This window comes from Anser brachyrhynchus (assembly GCF_964034855.1).
Source record: "Anser brachyrhynchus genome assembly, chromosome: W".
In the NCBI taxonomy this organism is placed as follows: Eukaryota; Metazoa; Chordata; class Aves; order Anseriformes; family Anatidae; genus Anser; species Anser brachyrhynchus.
In genome coordinates this window covers 19,540,679-19,565,634 of record NC_137704.1, presented here as the reverse complement: position 1 = coordinate 19,565,634, position 24,956 = coordinate 19,540,679, and the positions used below count along the sequence as shown (strand labels likewise).

The window sequence follows — 24,956 nt, the reverse complement described above, 5'->3', positions numbered from 1 at the left end:
ACCGTAGCTCAGCTGACATATTCATTGTTGCTCTAATAACTTGATCCCATGCCTAAGTCTTTGGGTCTTGTTCAGTGGGACTAAGTTGAAATACTTGATGAGGTGCAGTATGGAAAATTATTATTTAATGTAGAGATTAATAAAAGAATTGTAGAGAAGTACTGGTAGAGGTGGTTATTATAATTAGAAGAGTGATCATCAAATAGGAATAATTACACTGGAGTTACCCAGGGATTGGTCTTGATTCTTATTTTAGTATGGCATGTCTTAGTATTTGATGCAAAGAAAGTATTGTCAATACGTAAGTAGCTTTACAAGAAGCTGTTCTGAGGAAACCAGACTAGAAAGAAAGCACTGGATAGTACAGCTGAACCTTCATCTGAATTGACGGTTGTGGCCCTCCACAGTCATAAAAGACGAGTAGGTAGTAAATAGGTGCAAAGATGGACTGCAAGAAAGATCTGTGGAACAGAGGGGGTCTGGCTGAATAGTCTGAGAGGAGGTAAGTTGTGTGATGATTGTTTGTCACTGAACAAGGATAAAACCTCTTGTAAGTTAATTGACAAATTTGACACAAAAATCTTTAGATATAAATTAATTACATGGAAGTGTCTGGTCATCTTAATGTTAAAAGGTTTTTGGCAAGAAAATGGGAGAAAAAGGAAGCCCATAAATTTGGAGAAGATGTTGTGAATTTCTGTAACATAATGAGTAGTTCCTTCAAAAAGGAAGAAGCAGGCAGTTCTAGAATGTTTCTTGTAATCTTGCAAACTCAATCACTAGCTCTTCATGATGTTGCAGAAGCAAGAGGAACAGTTTTGCTAAAGTGAAAATGGTAATAGAACTAAGCCTTAGAAATCAAATGATTGGGGCTGTTCATTCTATACCATGATAAGGAAATTTAATACAAAAATAGCAAAGAAGAAATGAGACTGAGCAGAATCTTGTTAATAGTACCATCACAATCTGGCAGTCAGACTGTTCTGTGAACTCCAATGTTTCTAACAGTTCTACCATGCCAAAAAATGGGCCAAGCAAAAAAAAAAAAAAAAAATCTTGTACTTTTCTGCTAGATTGAGTTAAATCAGTAGCTCAACTAATAGCAGAGCTAGCCAAAGGGATGGAATAGGATGTCATGGCCAGATATATGGGAGGAGGGAAGAGTGAGAATGAGGATAGGGTGGAGCAAGACTGTCCCTTCATTGACAGTATTGCACTGTTGATGAGTTCAGTTGCAATCCAAGTGAAAGTATAAGGCTTCCTTTCCTGTTTTCTCAGTGTAATATATTTTGAGTAGATGCATGTGATACTGTGAATTACCTTAGAACTTGTGAATATTTTACACTTCTGTACTGTTAGGTATGTAAATAATGCAGCCTAATTTTATAGATTATCATTCACTTTTACCATCATAAAATAGTTTTCATGAGTTTTCTGACCCTAAGCTGACAAAACAAAGGCACTACCTATATAGATCAAGTAGGAGGAATTGTTTCAAGCAGTGACTCGAGCTACACCAAAGTATTTTAGGTCTTATCCTTCCACTGTTACACCAAGAAGCTGAAAATAAAATGTAATATAATCATGAGCACAACTCACAACTGAGTTGAGTTTGGATGTAATGTAAATGGTCTTTTAAGCAATGAAATATCAGGGGACTATGGTGGGAAGAAGGTAGAGTCCAGACATGGAAGTCCAGTAGTAATAAAACTTTCTCTGTGTTTCTGCCATAAAAATGGCTTTTTGATATGTTAAAGTCAATGTGTTCTGCTGTAATTAAATGACAAATTTTATTTTTAATTACTAAACACAATGGAGTTATGGAAATGTTTTTAGAAAAACTATCTACACCAAAAAGGTGCTTTGTTTCTGGTAGTTATGTCAGAGATAACATTGCTGTCTTTTGGAAAAGCTATCATGACTTATTGTTCCTTTTGGTTTTGAGCATAACCATGCTGCAATTCCACTGTGCCATTGTGTATGTTTCTTTCAAGTAAGATATCATTTCTGTTTTCTTTAAAATAGCGTATACTATCTCCTTGATAGACATGAAATTGGGTTTGAATTATCTTTTAATAGTTCTATGGAGTTGTAGAACCCCGTAATGATTCTTAAATATTATTGAACAGCAGTGCTGGAAATGTATGAAGAAGAAGAGAAAAAAAGAAAAAAAAAAAAAACAAAACAAAACAGAATAATCACTGAATCCCCGTTTCATATAATTGTTATACATAGTGATATTTAGCCCAGTTCACTGTATTTTTTCAAAAAATCAAAACAGCTATTGTAAGCTTTTAATCATAATGCATGGGTAGGGATTGAAATAGGACAATAACATTTGTTTCTGTTCAAATAATTAAACCCATTATTAATTTTCTGTTTCCACTGTTAGTAGTTACTTGTTCTTAGTAAATAGCCACATATTAATGTCCTACCTGCAAATTTTAGAAAGGCATGTTAGTCTCAGCATGTTCCTGGAAGATTGCCAGAGCTCTGGTGGAAGTCTTCTTGCTTGATCTGGCTGTCTTTTGATGATCCTTCATGCGGTGAGGCAGTGGACTTCTGTTCAAGTGGGGCCAGTATTTTATAATTGTAAACTTTTGTGGGAAAAGCCTGGTATCAGAGGTATGTTTTTAAAGTGTCTCTGCTTTAACTTTAAGAGTTCTGAGCTAATTTTCATGGAAGTCTTTACAAGCTCATAGCTTTAATATAGTTTACTGAAAAACATAATGGAAGTGCAGGTCAATAACGAGCTGTCATAGAAAAGTAGTATTTTTCTTAATTTGTCAGGTGGTTTTATTGAAGAACTAATGAAGCACTTACAAGCTTGTTGGACTTGAAAAGATAATAGTTTAAAACGTTGAATGAAAGACTTCTGTTCCACTGCTTCAGGGAGGAGAAAAAAAAAAAACACAAAACCAACCCACAAACCCTCTCTAAGAAGAAAGTCATTAGCCACTTGATATTTCTATATCCACAGAAACTTCAAAATGATAGTGTTTTTTTAATGTGAGTAGAAGAGAGGTAATACTAGCTATTGAAGCGTATACACAGGTAGATAGCCATTCCTGCTTTGTTTGTAGAACAGACAAATATTAATGAAATCCAGGATTTTGAAATGTCTATGTATTAGCTTAATATGTTGAATTAACCTAATTATTTACTTACTGTCTTTTTTCCATGTAGCCAGCAGCCAGCGTCAGGTGTAGCCTATTCCCATCCAACTACAGTTGCTAGCTACACTGTCCACCAGGCCCCAGTCGCTGCTCACACAGTTACTGCAGCCTATGCCCCAGCAGCAGCTACAGTTGCAGTAGCCAGGCCTGCTCCAGTAGCTGTCGCAGCTGCTGCAACGGCTGCTGCATATGGAGGCTACCCTACAGCGCACACAGCTACAGATTATGGTTATACACAGAGGCAACAAGAAGCTCCACCACCACCACCTCCTGTCACTACGCAGAATTACCAGGTATGTTTAAAAAAAAATTCTTCTGCTTAATCGTTTTTAAACTTGTATGTTAAAAGGAAGAGGCCTGTTTGGAGAGAGATTTGTTGGTACTTCAGACAGCTTCCCATTCTTGGACTGGCTTAAATGTAGTATGACAGCATCCTGTTACTGGATTGTATTCCTTCTCAGTTCATGAGTAAGTAAACTTGCAGTATAAATCAGAGTGCTACATTGATTTTGCAGCTGGAAGATTTCAGTCTGTAGAGGTCATCTTGGGACTTTCTAACATATGTCTTTATTCCTGTTCAGATTTTAGAAGAGTCAGAAGTTGCAGTTCTTCCTGTCTGTCTAGATTCACATAATACAGGTGTATATGCGCGTCAGCAATCCTAGCCCGTTGGTTTCAATCAGACAGTCTAGATGCAGAAAGAGGAGGGATTTTACATGGCCAGGTAGTTTTCCATTGGAAATGTGAGCTTTATTTGCATTTTTAACAGCTTTTTTTCTACATTAGCATTTGTTAGTCCAAGCCTTCAGTGGATATCTCTAGGCTGGTGTGTTTATGCACAAGAATTACATAAATTTTGTGGCATGGCTCATATTTAAAATTTGCATTTACTCGTGAGACAGAGGACATTGAGACAGTATGTCCCTTGTAATATTTCCTTAATATATTAGTTGTAAAATTATCAAGGCGTTATATAGATTCTAATTAGTGTTATTTTGTTTAAAAGGATGATTCTGTTGCTTTAGGTTATCAGTTCTTTTGTGCAGCTTTTAGAATTTATTACATATGGTAATGAATTGTAACCTAGGAGTCCTTCCAGTTGGGTGTATATTCACAACGTCATTAAGGTAGTCAGTTACTCAATGTATTCAGACAGAAAAGAGAGTACCCTAAATTAAAGAAAATTTCATGTCAGTAGACTTCAGCTAACGTAGTTTATGCCCTGCTACCCATCAGTTGGTCAGCTAGTTGCGCTTTACCGTAAATATGGTATGGATGAGAAAATATGTATACATATGTAGTGGTTTCCAGGCTCACCTCTTCTAAGCTTACTAGCCATCTTCTGAGTTCTGGCTGTGTTGAATGGGCTACTTGCCTTACCCTTGTAGACTAGTTATGGTTCCCTAATGGAACAGCTGATATGTCAAAAAATGAAGAAGGCTTTGAAAGTGTCACTTCCACACTCTAACAAATATAACCAAGAAAACCATTAACCATTTTTAATGAATGGATTTTTAAGGCAAATATAGGATGATGTTTGTAACCTTGTGACTTTATTGTGGTTTATAGAAATTAACATTTTGTGGAGATTGGTGTTGTTTTCTTCCTTTTTTTTTTTTTTTTAGGAATTTGATATAGTTCCTATGAAAAACTAATGACAGTAGTTGCTTTTCAGTTATGAAATAGTTTGGAAGGGAAAATGATTTAATTAAGTAAGGTTAATTTCTATATAAAGTCTGAAAAAGACCATCAGGTTTGTATTCTGGCCAGAAGTATTTGTAAACATTTAATTTCTTTAATGCATATATCTATGTATATTGTCTCTATAAATAATTTCTAAAACTATCTCCTTTAGTGTAGACTAGAAGGAAATATATTGTTTTTATTTTTTGACTCTGGTAATGAGCTTTATTACTCCAGATGCCTATTTTAAGGAGAAAATTGCTGTTTTCTTCTTTGAAAATTTTTAGGATTCCTATTCTTATGTTCGATCTACTGCCCCAGCTGTAGCTTATGACAGCAAACAATACTATCAACAGCCAACAGCAACTGCTGTGGCTGCTGCCCAGCCTCAGCCTTCAGTAGCTGAATCGTACTACCAGACAGGTGGGTTGCACGCTTCCAACTCCTGTCATTATACAGTGTGGGTACTACACTAATACCTTAAAAATATGTCTTTGAACACGTCACGTTACCCAGATTTTAGTTTTCTCACGTAATCCTTGATAATGTGTAGAAGAATATGCTACATCTAGAACTTGAATGTTATTGCTGTAACTTTATTTGGATAACTGGATGTTGCTGTAACTATCTTTGAATTTTGGATTGTTATTAAATGCACACAAAACATACTTCTAGGCAAATGTTTTGCTGATTTGTCTAGAAAGTTTGCTGAACTGTGCAAATAGTCAGTGGTGGGTTCAGATGATAATTTGGTTAGACTTTATTTGTAATTCTGCGGTTACTTAATGATGTATGTAGTTATTATTGGTATCATGACTGCTGCAAAGCGTAAGTCTTTTATGTTAATGAGAAGTAATATGAAGGTTTAGATGTTCTTTAGCTTAGTGTATTCCAGTAAAAACTGAATTTGAAGGTTATTTGAGAACATGACAGCGTAGTTGAAAAAAATCTGAGGCTTACTAATGTGACCTGAGACATAATTACACAGTTGTGTGTTTTTTACACAATTACACAATGTATAACCATAACTGTTAAAATAATACTAATAAAGGAACCAACCAAAAAAACACCTCTCCTTGTTATGTTTAATTCCCAGAATGTTGTTAGGTATCATTAAGCATTACTTAATATGGTTTACACTTCATTCAACTAAAGCCTATGTTTGTATACTTCTGTTTTCTATCCTCATTAGCTCAGAAAGCAGGATATAGTCAAGGGGCAGCTCAATATACTCAAGCCCAACAAACACGACAAGTGACGGCTATAAAACCTGCAACCCCAAGTCCAGCAACAACTACATTTTCTATATATCCAGTATCCTCTACTGTACAGCCAGTAGCAGCTGCAGCTACTGTTGTTCCATCCTATACTCAAAGTGCAACGTACAGTACAGCAGCAGTTACTTACTCTGGTAAGAGTTGTGTGTATTATGCTGCTGGGATCTTTGTCACGGAAGATTACAGGTGTTCAATGTCACGGAAGATTACAGGTGTTCAATGTCACGGAAGATTACAGGTGTTCAATGTCACGGAAGATTACAGGTGTTCAATTGCATCATAGTCTACTGAGAAGCATCAACCAGTTGCATCAAAATGTTTTGCAAGTATAATGATTTATCTTTAAAAGAGTTTTGATGCTTAAGTATGCCTATTTTGTTACATGTGAAAATATAGCAAGTATTAGCATGCCTATGTACATGGTGTTTTGTGACTTTCTGTGAGTTTTGGAGAGAAAAGATGGGGGAATAGAAAAAAATGGAGAGACATCCACACAAATAAAACCCAGGGAAACTGGAAGAGAGCATGATGCTATCAAACAACAGGGAGAACCAATCCAATATAAATCTTGTAATTTTGGGTTCTCTTGGCCCAAAATGGGAGGAGAATGGGTACTAAACAAACAAACAAAAAAACACTTTAAACATTAGAATCCAAAACCTAGTTAAAGGTGAAAAGAAACGTCAGGTTTATGGCCAGATAGTGATCAACTGGCATGTTATAGCTACCTTGAAATTTTTTGGTTTTCTGCTTAAAAAGGGATTTTAAAGGGACTTCCTTGAAAGAGAACCTGATCAGAGAATTAAAATAGTTGAACCAGTAGATGTAATAAGTTCATGGGAAAACTGTCTCAAAGGTATGAAAGCCTGGTTTCCTTGATTTATTCAGCTTTGATACTAGAAATCAAGGAGTGCATATCTAGGGTGTGCTGCAGAGGTTTTAGCAGACAATTAGCTTTGCGTTAAAACAATTTAAATCACTGAAGTAGAATGTAATAATAGCACTAGCAGTTCTATCTTTTGTATTCATTTTTTTGCCTTCCTCTACACAATTTGTCCTCCTTTTCATTTTGGATCTTGAACAATAAATCCGGTTCCAAAAGACTATTCCATTTGGCCTTTGAGAAACATTTTGTTCTTGTTATGTCGTGAACATGAGCCAACAGCATGCCCAGGTGGCCAAGAAGGCCAATGGCATCCTGGCTTGTATCAGGAATAGTGTAGCCAGCAGGACCAGGGAGGCAATCGTCCCCCCATACTCTGCTCTGGTGAGGCCGCACCTCGAGTCCTGTGTTCAGCTTTGGGCCCCTCACTACAAGAAGGACATGGAGGCCCTGGAGCATGTCCAGAGAAGGGCCATGAAGCTGGTGAAGGGCCTGGACCACAAGTCCTATGAGGAGCGGCTGAGGGAACGTGGGTTGTCTAGTCTGGAGAAGAAGAGGCTCAGGGGAGACCTTATTGCTCTCTACAACTACCTGAAAGGAGGTTGTGGGGAGCTGGGGGTCGGCCTCTTCTCGCAGATAACTAGTGATAGGTCGAGAGGGAATGGCCTCAAGTTGCGCCAGGGGAGGTTTAGGTTGGAAATTGGGAGACATTTCTTCTCAGAAAGAGTGGTCAGGCATTGGAATGGGTTGCCCAGGGAGGTGGTAGAGTCACCGTCCCTGGGGGTGTTTAAGGAAAGGTTGGACGTGGTGCTTAGGGACATGGTTTGGTGGGTGACATTGGTAGTAGGGGGATGGTTGGACCAGATGATCTTGGAGGTCTTTTCCAACCTTAATGATTCTATGAATCAGTCTTGCCAGATGTACCAGGAATTTTCACATATTCTTTAGGGATGATTTGATATATCCAGCAATATAACTATGTGTCTGCGAAGATGTCCAAAAAAAAAAGATACAAGTGGTATGCTATGTATTTGTGATATTTGTGTACTGTGAAACATCAAGAAAAACTTGGACTATGTAACAAGATATCAATAAATTGTTTATATCCTGCCCCCCACCTCTGTTACGCAGTGTGCTTGTAAGTAGTGTTATGTAATTGATACATGATGTACTATACAGTGATGTAATATTTATTTTATTTTGATCTTTGAGGTACCTCTTATTCTGGCTATGAAGCTGCTGTGTATTCAGCTGCATCATCCTATTACCAGCAGCAGCAGCAACAGAAACAGGCAGCAGCAGCTGCTGCTGCTGCAGCAACAGCTGCTTGGACAGGGACCACCTTTACAAAAAAGGCACCGTTCCAAAATAAGCAACTGAAAGCAAAACAACCTCCCAAACCACCCCAGATCCACTACTGTGATGTTTGTAAGATCAGCTGTGCTGGACCACAGGTACCTGTATTATGTAATATTCTGCTATATGTTTTCGTCATAATTTCTTCAGAAAAAAATGACCCCTTTTAGAATACTTGTTAAATCTTAAGGAGCTGATTCTGCAGTTTTATTAAAGGAATAATTAAATGAAAGTCTGTGCTATTATAGTTACTACGTGAAGACAAAAGATGCATCCTGTTAGCTTGTACAGAGAAGCTTTGACAATACTTTGAACTCCAGAAGTATTATAAACTATTAATTTGATTTGCTTTTTTAGCATAGCAAACTTCTTTAGAAAACACTTTTTTTCAAAACTACTTAATTATATACATTTTGTGAATGGTAAGCCTGAAAATTTATTTTTCATGGTATTCTGTCATCCCAGTTTAGTTTCACAGTGGGTACGAGTGTGTAAATTGTAGACATTAAGTCATGTAGTATCTGTGTGTGTTTGACTCAACAGTTCTTTAAGTCTATCATTATTTCCCACCCTGTCTCTCTAGGTTGTCAGTGATGGTATAGGAGCAAATCTCAACTTCTGCATTTCATTTTCACCACAGCTTTTTGTGCTACCTTATTTTGAATCAAATTTTTAGCTCTCGGGATACACTTAATCAGTGTCATTATGCAGGTTGAGGAAAATTCAAAATCGAGAATAATTCAATGTTTCAATGTTTCAATAATTCAACTGCAACTGAGATACAGTTTTGTGATCATCTCAAGTTTTCAATATTAATATCTTTTGAACTGTAGTTGATTGAGGAAGTGAGCGGGTAGGGGAGGAGAACCCAGGTTGTATTACTTCTAAAAGTGGAATTCTGGTGGTGGTGAAGAAAATTTCTTGTTCTTACAAATGGCCTGTTTATGCCTTAGAGCATATCATATAAAATAAATGTTCAAAGTAGGAAGTAGTTCTTATACAAAGCATGTATTTTATGTTATGGTCTATTCTCCATGTATTCACTTGAAAGATAAACAAGCAGTACAAAGGTAGCTTACTGTGTGTATTATTTATTTAATTAGACTTATAAAGAACACTTAGAAGGCCAGAAACACAAAAAGAAAGAAGCAGCATTAAAAGCTTCCCAGAACACCAATAACAGCAGCACATCTGCTCGTGGATCTCAAAATCAGTTGCGCTGTGAGCTTTGCGATGTGTCTTGTACAGGAGCAGATGCATATGCTGCCCATATCCGTGGAGCAAAACATCAGAAAGTAAGAGCCTTCTTTGTTCTTATTACACAAGTCAGTTGTATATTTTTCCCATCATCTTAGAGGGGAGAAAATAAGCAGAAACAATATAGTTTGAATAATTTCATTTTAAAATGTTTATTTCTGCTTTTTGTTTCGAATGTAACTTTAAGCTTGCTATTAGAAGGGCATTGTCGGGAGAAAGGGGGAAAAATACTGCTGCTGCATCAATAAGAAGGGGATGTATTAGGGAAAGTATGGAAATTCTAGCATGAAGGTGTAGAATAAGGTGGGGAAAAGAGTCAGTGAAGACATGTAGTAACATGCTTGTCTTCAGTAACTCTTTCCAAGGCTTTTCTTGGTAGTCAGCTTACTTGCTTGGTGCTGTGAAGTTCACAGTGCGCTTTGAAATGCTGTAAGCTGAGTCAGTGCCAAGGGACAGGACAATTATGCATCACACCTTGGCATTTCTTGCAAACAAAATTTGGTATATGGGAGCACAGAACAGTGCACTGTAGTAGTAGGCTTCATAGTGTGTGTTTTGGAATACTTTGGGTAAACATGCTTTCCCTACTGTCTGGGTGCAGGTATGTAGGTATTCTGGACAGAAGACTCGGTCTTCACTGTGAACCCCTGTGACCCGTGTTTTGAATTTGGCCATAAATAGAATAGCACTGCAGTGTGTGTTTATATATTACAGATTTTCTTCATAACTTGGGCAAGATTAATGTCAGTAACAAATACAGTATTAATATTCAGCTTTTACAGCTCTTACCTTTCTAACCCAGAGCACTGTACAAAGTGGCATCAGTAACATCATTCCTATTAAAATAAATAAATCTCACAACGCACCTAAAAGTTTCCTCAATATAATTTTTGTTAGTGCAAGAACAAATATAATTGAGATGTGTCTAGTGTTTTTTCATAAATACGTTGAGCCATTAATTTTTTTGTGGTGTCCCTAGTAATTGGATAGGTATATGGAGTGTGGTATGTTATCTTCATACATGCGGATGTAGCTTTCTTTTCCCTATAGGTAGTGACTATCTACTGCTAATTTAGGTTGTCATCTGTGTAAAACTAAAATCTCAAAGAAATCTATTACTTTGGTACACTATGAAGAATCTTGTGCGTTCTACTGCAGAAGTCATTTTGAAGAGTTGCTTAAACTTGAATTTATAGTCTGTATTCCAATGGGGGGAATATGATTTACTTCAAAAAATAAAAAGCAAAAACCCAAGAAGCGTATGTATACTGTTGTATATGTATTATTGTTGTCTACACTTTTGCATTAAAGGTGTGCTAACAGATGTCTTTATTGCTACTTTCAAATCTTTCCCAATCTTTAGCTTTCATTTTGCATGTTTAGTTTTTATGGACTGCTTGTATTCCTTTTTCAGGTGATGGTCAGCTCTTTCAAAAAAGTAGTTTAATGTATTATGCTTTTTGAAGAGAAGAAAAAGTAACCAGGCAGCAAAACAGCGACATGGAAACATTTTGAGCAAAATTCCTCCTTCAGTTTTACTGGCCTTTCAGTTTATTGGCTATCTCATCCATGTAGCTTTTGGAGTAAATACTGAATTTGCGATGGAAATAAGCAATCTGAGACGACAATTAACGATTTGCTTGTTACATATGACAGAAACTTCTACATGTTCATCTTTTTTTGCCAAGATCACTTTTTATTTTTATTTTTTCGACGTTATATTTGTTTGTGTTACAGCCTCCATAACCTATAATAAGTTCATTTTTTTCTAGTTGTCCTAGAGAGAGTATATGAATTTCTCTTTATTCTTATAGGTAGTAAAATTGCACACAAAACTTGGCAAACCCATTCCTTCAACTGAACCAAATGTGGTTACCCAGGCTACTTCCTCAACATCCACATCTGCTTCCAAACCAGCTGCATCTGCTTCAAACATATCAACTATATCAACTAGCAGCAGTACTGTGAACTCCTCTGTTGCATCCTGTGCAGTGAAAATTCTTACTACCGTGTCAAGCACACCACTTAACACGGCGTCCAGCAACAAAACATCTTCAACTGCTGCTAATATAGCTGTAAAGAAAACATCTACACCGAAAATAAACTTTGTTGGCAAGTACAGAAGTCAGTCTTCATTTTGAAACCTAACCTATTCCATATCTTTTTTTAAAGATCTTAGTTTAGCAAATACAAATGTATTGAGTTAACTATGCATGAGTAATTACTGATAGGTGAAAATAAAAATGCGTATAAAAGTTCTGCTTCATAATTTATGGTACAAGTCGATGGGGCTGGATGGGATCCACCCGAGGGCACTGAGAGAACTGGCGGAAGAGCTGACCAAGCCCCTTTCCATCATTTATCAGCAGTCCCGGCTATCGGGGGAGGTCCCAGTTGACTGGCGGCTAGCAAATGGGACACCGATCTACAAGAAGGGCTGGGGGGTAGACCCGGGGAACTATAGGCCTGTTAGTGTGACATCAGTGCCAGGGAAGCTCATGGAGCAGATTATCTTGAGTGTCATCAGGCGGCACTTGCAGGGCAAGGCGGCGATCAGGCCCAGTCAGCATGGGTTTATGAAAGGCAGGTCCTGCTTGATGAACCTCATCTCCTTCTATGACCAAGTGACACGCTTAGTGGATGAGGGAAAGGCTGTGGATGTGGTCTTCATTGGGTTAAACACTGGCTGGATAGCCGGGCCCAAAGAGTCATGGTGAATGGAGTCAAATTCAGTTGGAGGCCGGTCACTAGTGGAGTCCCCCAGGGCTCAGTACTAGGGCCAGTTCTCTTTAACATCTTTATCAGTGATCTGGATGAGGGGATCCAGTGCACCCTCAGTAAGTTTACAGATGACACCAAGTTAGGTGCGTGTGTCGATCTGCTCGAGGGTAGGAGGGCTCTGCAGGAGGATCTGGATAGGCTGGACCGATGGGCTGATGAGGCCAACCGTATGAGGTTCAAGAAGGCCAAGTGCTGGGTCCTGCACCTGGGGCGTAACAACCCCAAGCAGTGCTACAGGCTGGGAGATGAGTGGTTGGAAAGCTGCCTGGCAGAGAAGGACCTGGGAGTACTGGTTGATAGTTGGCTGAATATGAGCCAGCAGTGTGCTCAGGTGGCCAAGAAGGCCAACAGCATCCTGGCTTGTATAAGAAGCAGTGTGGCCAGCAGGTCCAGGGAAGTGATTGTCCCCCTGTGCTCAGCTCTGGTGAGGCCTTACCTCGAGTACTGTGTTCAGTTTTGGGCCCCTCACTACAGGAAGGACATGGAGGTGCTCGAGTGAGTCCAGAGAAGGGCGACGAAGCTGGTGAGGGGTCTGGAGAACAAGTCTTCTGAGGAGCAGCTGAGGGAGCTGGGGTTGTTCAGCCTGGAGAGGAAGAGGCTCAGGGGCGACCTTATCGCACTCTGTAGGTGTGGGAAAGGAATTCGCAGGGAGCTTTGTGCTGTTTCACATGTCCCTGAGTTAGAGATAATGAGGAGAACTGCGGTAGAACCAGAAACTTGAGCAAGGTCGAGATAAAGTAAATTGGCTACAGTGTTAAAGTAAATTGGCTACGGTGTTAAAGATGAGCTTTGGGCAGTGGCCAATTGCTGGCTGGCTTAAGGCGCGTGTCTGAGGGTCTCTAACCAATTGTAAGACAGATTCGGGCATGTGGACAGTGCGTGGGGCTACGGGGAAAGTATATGTAGCGGTGAAAAATGGCAATAAACGGTCTCCTGTTCAAGAGCCATCAGGAGTCGGTGTCTTGCATCCCTTTATATAGGTACCTTAAAGGAGGGTGTTGCAAGGTGGGGATTGGTCTGTTCTCCCACATGCCCAGTGATAGGACGAGGGGGAATGGGCTAAAGTTGCCCCAGGGGAGGTTTAGGTTGAATGTTAGGAAGAACTTCTTTACCAAAAGGGTTGCAAATCATTGGAATGGGCTGCCCAGGGAAGTGGTTGAGTCACCATCCCCGGAGGTCTTTAAAAGACGTTTAGATGTAGAGCTTATTGATATGGTTTAGTGGAGTACTTGTTAGTGTTAGGTCAGAGGTTGGACTTGGTGATCTTGGAGGTCTTTTCCAACCTAGATGATTCTGTTTTCTATCCTGTTGTCTCCACCTGACTTTTCCTGGAGGCTTCTTCCTCCTTCTTAAGAGTGTTTTGTTTTCTTACATAGTAGCTGATGGAGTGTTGCAGTTTATAGTCCAGTTGGTCCTAATTTCAGTTTACAGCCTGGACTTCTGTGGCAGACAGGCAGTTGATTACTGGGCAGCTGAAACATCCTTGTAACAGTGGAAGCGTAAAGTGGAAACTTTTTGAAATTAGCATGATAGACATATAGAGATGGGAAGTAGATGTTCTGAAATAAGCTGTTCTCCTCTCAAAGGAAAAACCTATGCAGTTACAACATTGAGAGCATATTACCTTTGTTAATACACAAATTATATGGTTTTCAAATATGTTTTTGGATCCATTTAAAAAAAATAGAGATTATTAAAATGTCTTTGTTCCTTTCGGTCCTGTTTCTTTTGAAAAAGCATGCAAGTGAATGATGAAAATTACGTAAAGTAGTAGGTTTTTGTGCTAAAATAAAAAGATAATACTAAGTGCTTTAAACAAACTTGAATGTTTTCAAACTTTTATTTATAAAAAAAACCCAACACTTATATTTTAAATATGTTTAAGTTTTAATTAGTTTTAAAAGACTGATAAAGCTTTGGCCAGAACATTGATACTTGCAAATAAACTCTTCAGTCCGTACATCACGTGTAATCATGTTTGCATTTTATGGAAGTTAAAAAATTTTAATTTTAATATGTAGGTGGTAATAAGCTTCAGACAACAGGAAGTAAACTTGAAGAAATGAAATCAGCTGAAAGTGTTAAAACAACTCTTGTTGCCACGGTACAAACACAGGAAGTAAAACCAGCAACTGAACCAGTGACTCCTGCGACTCTTGCTGCCCTGCAAAGTGATGTACAGCCAGTGGGCCATGACTACGTGGAGGAGGTATCGATGCAAAAATGTGTATTATTTTAACTATTTCAGTGAAAAATTGTTCATTATGAAAGAAGGCATTACACCTGCAAAGGCTTGTGCATATATTCACATTTTTGGATTGTATATGTTTTGAACTGAGTGGCGGACTCTTCACGTTGGTGTTATGAGACGTGGATCAAGTCAATAGGATCAGAATCTGATGTAAATCTTTCATTATTTTTCATTATTTGAGTTTTTTTTAATTTTTTAAAATTTTCATTATTTTTGGTTTGCTATTATTAATTTCTGCTCAGTATGTTCAGGTTGAAGTTTAAAGCTGTGTGCTCATTGGAATGGAAGAACTCGGTTCGTTATGGAGCACAGTGGTGTCTCTGGCAGAATTGAAAGCTTGCTTTCTTTCGGTTACTGTGTGAACTTTTTAGTATGTGTTAAGATGAATAGACATTATCCAGTGTCACTGAATTAAATTCATTTTTACATCATTTTTGGGTTTAAAACAAAAATAGCAACAACAACAAAAAAAACACAAAAACAATTGTGTTAAAATTTATTTTCCAGGTAAGAAATGATGAAGGAAAGGTGATCCGCTTTCACTGTAAACTTTGTGAATGCAGTTTTAATGATCCAAATGCCAAGGAGATGCACTTAAAAGGGAGGCGGCACAGACTTCAGTATAAGGTTAGTAGAAATGTTTATGCTTCTATCTGAAAATCCATCAGATTGTCAGTTAATTGAACAGTCTTACATTTAAAGAATAGCCAAACTAAGTACTCTGAGTAAACAGCACATTAAAGAAGGTAGAGAAATATATTGATTTTCTTTGGAGTATAGTCTTCAAAGCAGTAATGCAGACTATGAAACTGCATTTTGATTTTGTTTGTTTTTAAACATTTTGAATGTTGCTTTTGGGAACCTTTGCAACATTAAAATATGATACAACATATGCAAGCAACAATAGGTTCTTTTATGTTGTTTACCATTAATTTCAAGCAGTGTAATAGAATAGTGCTTAATGTTTTTGGCAGGATAGACCACACAAACCTTCTGTGGAGACATTTGAGAAATGAGCATTGGAGCTTTTTTTCCAGTCATGAGTGGAGAGCCACCTGTATTGATATATGCTGTGCATTTTGATTATTATGAAACAATGTAAGAAGAATCTACTGTGGTCTCAGGAGATGTAATGGGCCTGTGTAATCATGAAAGGGATGAAAAAAGAGAATTGCTAGAAAAATGTGTTCAGTAACTCATGGTTATACAGCTGTATGAGGTACCTTTCAGGAATTAGGGTGTCAGGAAGCACACGGTAGTTGAGAGGAAATGTTTTTTCAGGCTACAGATTAGTCACCTGGCTACAGAATGAACAGCAAATTACTTGGTCTTTCATGTAACATTTTCATCTTAAATTACTTTGTTCCTGATGTAGGTAAAGAGGGGATTCATGCTATTTGTAATATGTTATTTCTTTAAAATACTGGACACGATTTTCTTCAACTACTCATTCAGTGTAGTTCTAAAACTGCATTTTACTTCCCTTGATTTTATTGTAGACAAGTAGTGTGTGTTAAACATTCCAGGAAAAACTCTGTAAATTTGAGATGACGAGGAAAACCAGCATTTCATTCATTTTTTTCTGAACTAGAAAAAAGTAAACCCAGATTTACAAGTAGAAATAAAGCCCAGTATTCGAGCAAGAAAAATTCAAGAAGAAAAGATGAGGAAACAGATGCAGAAAGAAGAATACTGGAGAAGGCGAGAAGAGGAAGAACGCTGGAGGATGGAAATGAGGTAATGCATTGTTTTATCAGTAAATGAGACAAAGCTGAAGTCGGATTAAAACTAACTCTGCTTCTGTAGTTAGTTCTTTTGAATGATGTGGGAACTCTGTACTGTCTTGTTTTAAATTAAATTGTCATTAACTCACTGGGATTTGCGTTTGCTGGTCTTCGAGCCCTCTGAGGAATGTGGACTTACTAGAATTATTTTGCTATAAACAGACTCCCTTTCAAAAAGCCATTCATTTTTACTTACCCTCTGGAATTCCCTGGTATTTGCACAATTACTAGAAACGAGTTAGTGAGGACATCCAAGAATTCATTTAGAATGTTTCGAAGTACTAACAGCTATGTAAAGAGAATGCTTTGTTTCATGCACTTCAGGCGATATGAAGAAGACATGTACTGGAGGAGAATGGAGGAAGAGCAGCATCACTGGGATGACCGTCGCAGAATAGCAGATGGAGGATATCCTCATGGTCCTCCAGGACCTCTAGGCCTGCTGGGAGTTAGACCAGGAATACCTCCTCAGCCCCAAGGACCAGCTGTGAGTTTCTTAACTTGAGGGGAAAACAATGAAATCTTACTTACCAGGAGGCACAGTTAAGGACTGTAAATTATTCAGTGCTGAGTTGTCTCCATCCTTTCTTAATAAAGGATTCGTAAAGGTTAAGAAAAAATTATATGCTAATGAAATTATGTAGATGAACCTTTCTTCCAAAATAAGTCCACTTAATATGACAATAAGATGCCTCGAAGACAAATACTGACGCTTCTGAAATACAAGTCTTTCTGGATTTGTGTATTACTTTTATTTAATTGCATTATACAACGTTATTTTCTTGATCTTTAAAGGTCCCTTCTAACTCAAACCATTCTATAATTGTGGACAAATATATTGGGTTAAAAGTGGTTGGATCATGAGTCCCAGAGGATAATGGTTAGTGGTGGGTACTACTCTCCTTTGAGGTTGGTAACAAGTAGAGTACCACATGGGTTTATCCTAGGATTTGTCTTGTTAGTACCTTATCAGTCATCTGAAAGGTGATGGAGTTTAGTGCGTGCTCATCAGGTTTGCTGCTGACATGAAACTTAATCGGCTCAGGGTGGGGAGAAGAATCTGTACCTTTAAGGACAGGGCTTCTGTCCAGATAGACCTAGGCAAGCTGGAGGAATGGGTTGACAGGAGCTTTACACAATTCTGCAAGGACAAATAGCTAGTGCTGCACTTGGGCAGGAGTAACCCATTGCACTGGTGAAGGCTGGGAAGTGACAGGCTGGGTAGTAGCCCTACAGAAGGGAACCTGGGGATCTTTGCAGAGAACAAGCTGAATATGAGCCAGCAATGTGCTCTGACAGCAAGGAACACCAACAGTATCCTGATTTGTATTAACAGGAGCATAATCAATAGATGATGGGAAGCAGTCAGCTTTCATTAGACCCAAACTGCAATACTGCATTCAGTTTAGGGCTTTCTAGTACAAGAAAGATATTGATAAATCATAGCAGGTTCAGTGTGGGGTCACCAGAATGACTGGGGACTGCAGCATGTGTGCTGCATGGAGAGACAGGGATCTTGCCACTTTCAGCCTGGAGAAGAGAGAGCTTCAGTAGGTCCTAAGAGCCTTCTAATGTCTGTGCCTTAGAAAGACAATGGAGCCGGGTTCTCTGTAGTGGTGAGAGCAAGATAGAGCCAGCTTAAGCTGAGATGAGAAGTTCAGACTGAATACAGGAAGTAACTTTTTCACAGAGACGTTGTGCAGCCTCCATCTTTGGTGTTTTTTCAAGACGTGACTGGATAAATCCCTAAACAATGTGATCTGATCTTATAGCTAACCGTGGTTTGCACAGGAAGCTGGAATAGAGACCTCCTGAGGCCACTTGCTATTTGAATTCTTCTTTCTCTGAAAGCAACTATAGATACTTTATTTTGCAGCAGTGAATAAGTATGCAAGTATTTAGCGGTTAATGAAAAGACAATAGATACTTATTTGGGAGAGAGGAGTACTTTGGATCTGTGGATTTCATAATTTGTTTTATTTCCACAGTTTCTTCAGACATGATTGTTTGTGAGCAGTGTAAGTTGTTAAGGACATCTCAGTTCATGTTTTGTTACATTTCAGTCATTTGAGGCTTGAATATTCTATGAATTTTGAAGTGTTCCCACATTTCAGAAATACACTTTATCTCTGTTTAGCCTCTACGCCGCCCTGACTCCTCTGACGACCGCTATGTGATGACCAAACATGCGGCAATATATCCAACAGAGGAGGAACTTCAGGCAGTCCAAAAAATCGTTTCTATTACTGAGCGTGCTTTGAAACTTGTTTCTGACAATATGACTGACCATGAAAAAAACAAGAGCAAAGAGGGAGATGATAAAAAAGATGGCAGTAAAGACAGGTATTTTTATTTTTTTAAAGAAATGTGTCTTTTGTTTCTAAAATCATCTTATGTTTTTCCTTGTACTGTTCTCAGTGCTTCCAAGGATCCTATTCTCTTTAAGTTTTTATACAGCAAATTTGGATTAGGACTGTGTCCTCAAGAGTATGTGGAGTATTCCTATTTCATTTCATTTTTCTATCTTCAGGACTGGCATTTAAAATAATATTAAAACCTTAAAGCAACTTCTAACTGTAATTTACTTCACAGAGCTTTGAAAGGAGTTTTACGGGTAGGCGTTTTGGCTAAAGGTTTGCTGCTCCGTGGAGACAGAAATGTCAGTCTTGTTTTGTTGTGTGCTGAGAAGCCTTCAAAGACTTTACTCAGTTGTATTGCTGAAAGTCTTCCCAAACAACTTGCAGTAAGTAGAGTTTAGATTCTTTCATCTGATTTTTTTTGTAAAGATACTTAAAAAAAAAAAAAATAATCTGTCCTCAAGTCATATGTCTGCAGGGCTGACAGCTGCATTCCATAGCTCAAGTTGAGTTTCTTTTGTTTTTCTGGGTGTTTCCATCTGAATTCAGTGACCACACTGCATGTTTTGCTTTCTGTACATTGTGTTTACTAGTGTCTAGGTGTTTATGCTAGTGGTGTAGTATCAATCATTGTTTAATAGAGTTCATTTAATTGGAAAATATATAAATAATAGAATAAATGAATAGAAGAAATGCAAATTAAATGAATAGAATAAATGAGTAGAAGATGACTTTCTATTGTCCAGTTACCACCAGTGACAGAGGTAATTTGTGCAGTGTTATAGAAAGCTTACTGCCTGAAGGTCAAAGTTCTCCATTAATGCCAGTGTGTTTCCAGTATGTATGCTTCATAGTTCCACAGTTAACAAATTAAGTCTTGTTGCTTTTTAATGTGGTACCGTTCTTAAAAGTTACCAAAAAAGTCTTAAACCATTCAGTGGAACTCATATAAACTATTTGCTATATTTCCATAAGAAATGTGTAAAAGTCTTTAACTCCATTGCTCCCTACTGAAATAAAGCCTACCCACCTTCATTATAGAAAGGTTGCTTGTAGCATCAGTGTTTCAGTACAGTCTGGTAAATTGCTTGGCAAAATCAGTGGCATGGTAGAAGCATTAGCAGGATCAGATTAATTAGGAAATAATCTTGGGTCCTGCTCAAAGTAACAAAGCAAGAAAAGCTAAAAATTGCACATCTTGGTCTGTCTTTGTGGAGAACTGACTTCCAGTTTGTGAAAGGAGATGACAGAGGTGCCTACAGCATCCTCTTGAGATAATTAGAAGTATTAAATCACTAGCAAGAACCAATTCAGAATAACCACCTTGTTATTCTTATGTTTTCCCCTGCTGTTTATCTTGCTCTTTGTTCTCACCTCAGGATGTTGCGACAGCCAAGTAGAGAATGTGCCTAGCAGTACGCAACCTATAAGTGAGAGCTGGAAGGAGGGGAACTGCTGCAGCTTTGTGCTTTTTAAAGACTCGTATGTTTGAATAGGAAACGTACCCAGTAGCCGTTTCAAGTGGCACTGAAGCTTTTCTTTATTTTAAATGCTGTTCATTATCTACACTAATGCACGCAGCATGGGTAACAAACAAGAGGAGCTGGAAGCCATCGTGCAGCAGGCAGGCTATGACTTGGTTGCCATCACGGAAACGTGGTGGGACCACTTTCATGACTGGAGTGCTGCAATGTCTGGCTATAGGCTCTTCAGAAGGGACAGGCAGCACAGAAGGGGTGGTGGTGTGGCTCTCTATATTAGAGAGTGTTTTGATGTTGAGGAATTTGAGGCTGGGAATGATAAGGTTGAGTCCCTATGGGTTAGGATCAGAGGGAAGGCCAACAAGGCAAGCATCCTGGTGGGGGTCTGTTATATACCGCCGAACCAGGATGAGGAGACGGATGAGGAGTTCTACAGGCAGCTGGCAGAAGCCGCGAAATCGTCAGCGCTTGTTCTCGTGGGGGACTTCAACTTCCCAGACATATCCTGGAAGCACAACACAGCCCAGAGAAAGCAGTCTAGGAGGTTTCTGGAGAGCATGGAAGATAGCTTCCTGACGCAGCTGGTTAGAGAGCCTACCAGGGGAGGTGCCCCGCTAGACCTTCTGTTCACAAACAGTGACGGACTGGTGGGAGATGTGGTGGTCAGGAGCTGTCTTGGGCAGAGTGACCACGAAATGGTAGAGTTCTCTGTTCTTGGCGAAGTCAGGAGGGGGACCAGTAAAACCGCTGTCTTGGACTTCTGGAGGGCTGACTTTGAGCTGTTCAGGACACTGGTTGGCAGAGTCCCTTGGGAGGAGGTTCTGAAGGGCAGATGAGTCCAGGAAGGCTGGGCACTCTTCAAGAAGGAAATCTTAATGGCTCAGGAGTGGTCTGTCCCCACGTGCCCAAAGACAAGCTGGCATGGAAGAAGACTGGCCTGGCTCAACAGAGAGTTGTGGCTTGAGCTTAGGAGAAAAAAGAGGGTTTATGACCGTTGGAAAAGAGGGCGGGCCACTCAGGAGGACTATAAGGATGTTGCGAGGCTGTGCAGGGACAAAATTAGAAAGGCCAAAGCTCATCTGGAGCTCAATCTGGCTACTGCTGTTAAAGATAAAAGAAAATGTTTTTATGAATCCATAAACACGAAAAGGAGGACTAAGGAGAATCTCCATCCTTTACTGGATGCGGGGGTAAACTTAGTGACAAGAGATGAGGAAAAGGCTGAGGTGCTTAATGCCTTCTTTGCCCCAGTCTTTAGCGGCAAGACCAGTTGTTCTCTGGATACCCAGTACCCTGAGCTGGTGGAAGGGGAGGGGGAGCAGGATGTGGCCCTCATAATCCACAAGGAAATGGTTGGCGACCTGCTACAGCACTTGGATGTACGCAAGTCGATGGGGCCGGATGGGATCCACCCGAGGGTACTGAGAGAACTGGCGGAAGAGCTGACCAAGCTGCTTTCCATCATTTATCGGCAGTCCTGGCTATCAGGGGAGGTCCCAGTCGACTGGCGGCTAGCAAACGTGATGCCCATCTACAAGAAGGGCCGAAAGGTATACCCGAGGAACTATAGGCCTGTTAGTTTGACATCAGTGCCAGGGAAGCTCATGGAGCAGATTATCTTGAGTGTCATCACGTGGCACTTGCAGGGCAAGCAGGCAATCAGGCCCAGTCAGCATGGGTTTATGAAAGGCAGGTCCTGCTTGATGAACCTCATCTCCTTCTATGACCAAGTGACACGCTTAGTGGATGAGGGAAAGGCTGTGGATGTGGTCTACCTTGACTTCAGTAAGGCTTTTGACACCGTTTCCCACAGCATTCTCCTCAAGAAACTGGCTGCTCATGGCTTGGACTGGCGTACACTTCGTTGGGTTAAAAACTGGCTGGATAGCCGGGCCCAAAGAGTCGTGGTGAATGGAGTCAAATCCAGTTGGAGGCCGGTCACTAGTGGAGTCCCCCAGGGCTCAGCACTAGGGCCAGTCCTCTTTAACATCTTTATCAATGACCTGGATGAGGGGATCGAGTGCACCCTCAGTAAGTTTGCAGATGACACCAAGTTAGGTGCGTGTGTCGATCTGCTCGAGGGTAGGAAGGCTCTGCAGGAGGATCTGGATAGGCTGGACCGATGGGCTGAGGCCAACCGTATGAAGTTCAACAAGGCCAAGTGCCGGGTCCTGCACATGGTGCACAACAACCCCAAGCAGAGCTACAGGCTGGGAGATGAGTGGTTGGAAAGCTGCCTGGCAGAGAAGGACCTGGGAGTACTGGTTGATAGTCGGCTGAATATGAGCCAGCAGTGTGCTCAGGTGGCCAAGAAGGCCAACAGCATCCTGGCTTGTATAAGAAGCAGTGTGGCCAGCAGGTCGAGGGAAGTGATTGTCCCCCTTTTACTTGGCTCTGGTGAGGCCGCACCTCGAGTACTGTGTTCAGTTTTGGGCCCCTCACTACAGGAAGGACATGGAGGTGCTCGAGAGAGTCCAGAGAAGGGCGACGAAGCTGGTGAGGGGTCTGGAGAACAAGTCTTACGAGGAGCGGCTGAGGGAGCTGGGGTTGTTCAGCCTGGAGAAGAGGAGGCTCAGGGGCGACCTTATCGCTCTCTATAGGTACCTTAAAGGAGGCTGTAGCGAGGTGGGGGTTGGTCTATTCTCCCATGTGCCCGGTGATAGGACGAGGAGGAATGGGCTAAAGTTGCGCCAGGGGAGGTTTAGGTTGGATATTAGGAAGAACTTCTTTACTGAAAGGGTTGTTAGGCATTGGAATGGGCTGCCCAGGGAAGTGGTTGAGTCACCATCCCTGGAGGTCTTTAAAAGACATTTAGATGTAGCCCTTAGTGATATGGTTTAGTGAAGGACTTGTTAGTGTTAGGGCAGAGGTTGGACTAGGTGATCCTGGAGGTCTCTTCCAACCTAGACGATTCTGTGATTCATGTTAAGTAATTTACTTGGCGTATGAATTTCCTTTATGGGTAGTTTTCCCTTTTCTTTTGCATGCTTGGTGACTGCTTTGTATTTTCATTAATGATTTGGTAACAGTAAGTCCACAGATCTTTGTACGTCTGTATGTTTATATATATTTTTTAATTGCATATACTGTGGCTTTTATGAATACAGAGGTATCTGCTGCTTATGATTAATACTGCATTTCTGTTTAAAAAGACTATGTTGAAGTCCATTTTCTTCTCCATACTTTTCTTGGTGCTAATAGAAATCTGTTTCCCAATATTTAGGTAATAAGTCCTGAGAAATACGATATCAAGTGTGCAGTCCCAGAAGCAGCAATAGTTTTAAATTCATGTGTGGAACCCAAAATGCAAGTTACTATCATGCTGACATCTCCAGTCATTCGGGAGGAGAACATGAGGGATGGAGGTTGGGAAGTTGTTGATGATGTTACTTCTTTCTTATGTATTTTATATGCTTATCTATTCTACTTAAGATGGCATTAAGGTCCTGGAAGGTAACATGCTGGCACAACTAATACCGATTGAAACCTTGTTTTTCAACAACCAGTCTCAGTAGTCAACAGTTGGTTAAAAATAAGTGCTTATATGTTGCATTTATTTAACTTTTTTGAAATTGTAACTTTATGTCCAACCTCAGCTTTCTGGAAAAGGTACAAACTTGACTATTTTTTCCCCTCTTATAAAATTACTTAAAAACTAGGTATTTTACAGCAAATGGCTATAAACTGGCTTTGTAGAGCAGTCTTGCCCTAAGATAAAGATTGTATCCTTTTAGAAAATCAAATCATATGGTCTTGGATTTAAACTGGATCAGTATTACCATCACTTACACGTTCCATTTATCAGTACCACTTAAAATACACTCGTGTAATAATTTTGATGGTAATGGTGCTTCTAACCTTAAAAGACAGTGTGATTTTTTTCCAGCTCTCTGAGGTTGCTTTTTGGTCTGGAGTGCTTTTTGAGTATATTTAAGCTCCTGGCATTACAATCAGTCTTCTATCCAACTGGCGAACCCAGACTAGTACAGTAAGAAATGGCTTTGTCATTGAGCTGAAGCAGAAGGTGGAGCTTATAAATCAATTTACATTTCTGAAGTCCACAGTTTCTCTGGTGCCAGCAGTGTTGCTTTAGGGGCTGTTCTGTAACACTTTCAAAGCTTCAGAAGCTTTTAAGCCAACAAGCATGATTAATGTCTGAAGTACATTGGTTCTTTTTGTTTACGGGTCAGATAAAATTAACTTTTGTTTCCTTTTAATCCTGTATTTTCATGGTTGAAAGACATCATGGCAAACAGAGTTCTGGTGTATGACAATGAACCTACAAATAGGAAATCAGGTTATCTTAACGTTTTTCATGCAGGTTTAAAAAAAATGTGTTTATGTATGCATGTGCTTGTGTATATACATATTTATATAAGCCACAGCTTTTTATTTCATCTCATCATTACATGTCCTCTAAAATACTTGAGGTTTTATACTGCATTACTAAATGTTCTGTAGCTGTGACTAGTGCATCAAAAGCAAACTGTGTTAACAGAGTCATCCTATGTAATCAGAATAAATTCAAGATGCATTCTGTAGTTTGGATGACTTCTGAAGAGTATTTGAGTACTTTGTACATGATTTTTAAGCTGCGCGCATCATACCTAGCTATAAATGCTTTGTACATTTACTGTCACACCCAACCAATACTACTTGTTTTTTGGCAA

At 39.6% G+C, this 24,956-nt stretch overlaps 1 protein-coding gene across 6 annotated transcripts in view; it reads left to right on the top strand.

Moving 5' to 3' along the window:
• ZFR (zinc finger RNA binding protein) overlaps positions 1-24,956 on the top strand; it is a 47,382-nt gene that overhangs the window by 10,998 nt on the left and 11,428 nt on the right. For 3 of the 6 annotated variants that reach the window (XR_013942885.1, XM_080572083.1, XM_080572085.1), the window contains exons 3-15: positions 3,187-3,469; positions 5,147-5,282; positions 6,052-6,270; positions 8,232-8,473; positions 9,479-9,670; positions 11,447-11,744; positions 14,435-14,622; positions 15,172-15,291; positions 16,256-16,401; positions 16,773-16,935; positions 18,586-18,791; positions 19,041-19,191; positions 23,510-23,651. Coding sequence is in view for 4 of the 6 variants with exons in the window: in XM_080572083.1 (XP_080428209.1) it covers positions 3,187-3,469; positions 5,147-5,282; positions 6,052-6,270; positions 8,232-8,473; positions 9,479-9,670; positions 11,447-11,744; positions 14,435-14,622; positions 15,172-15,291; positions 16,256-16,401; positions 16,773-16,935; positions 18,586-18,791; positions 19,041-19,191; positions 23,510-23,651 (2,486 nt within the window). In the remaining 2 variants the exon portion in view is untranslated. Of the gene's footprint in view, positions 1-3,186; positions 3,470-5,146; positions 5,283-6,051; positions 6,271-8,231; positions 8,474-9,478; positions 9,671-11,446; positions 11,757-14,434; positions 14,623-15,171; positions 15,292-16,255; positions 16,402-16,772; positions 16,936-18,585; positions 18,792-19,040; positions 19,192-23,509; positions 23,652-24,956 lie in introns of all 6 variants that reach the window. The other 3 variants (XR_013942886.1, XM_080572082.1, XM_080572084.1) reach the window with 1 other exon arrangement.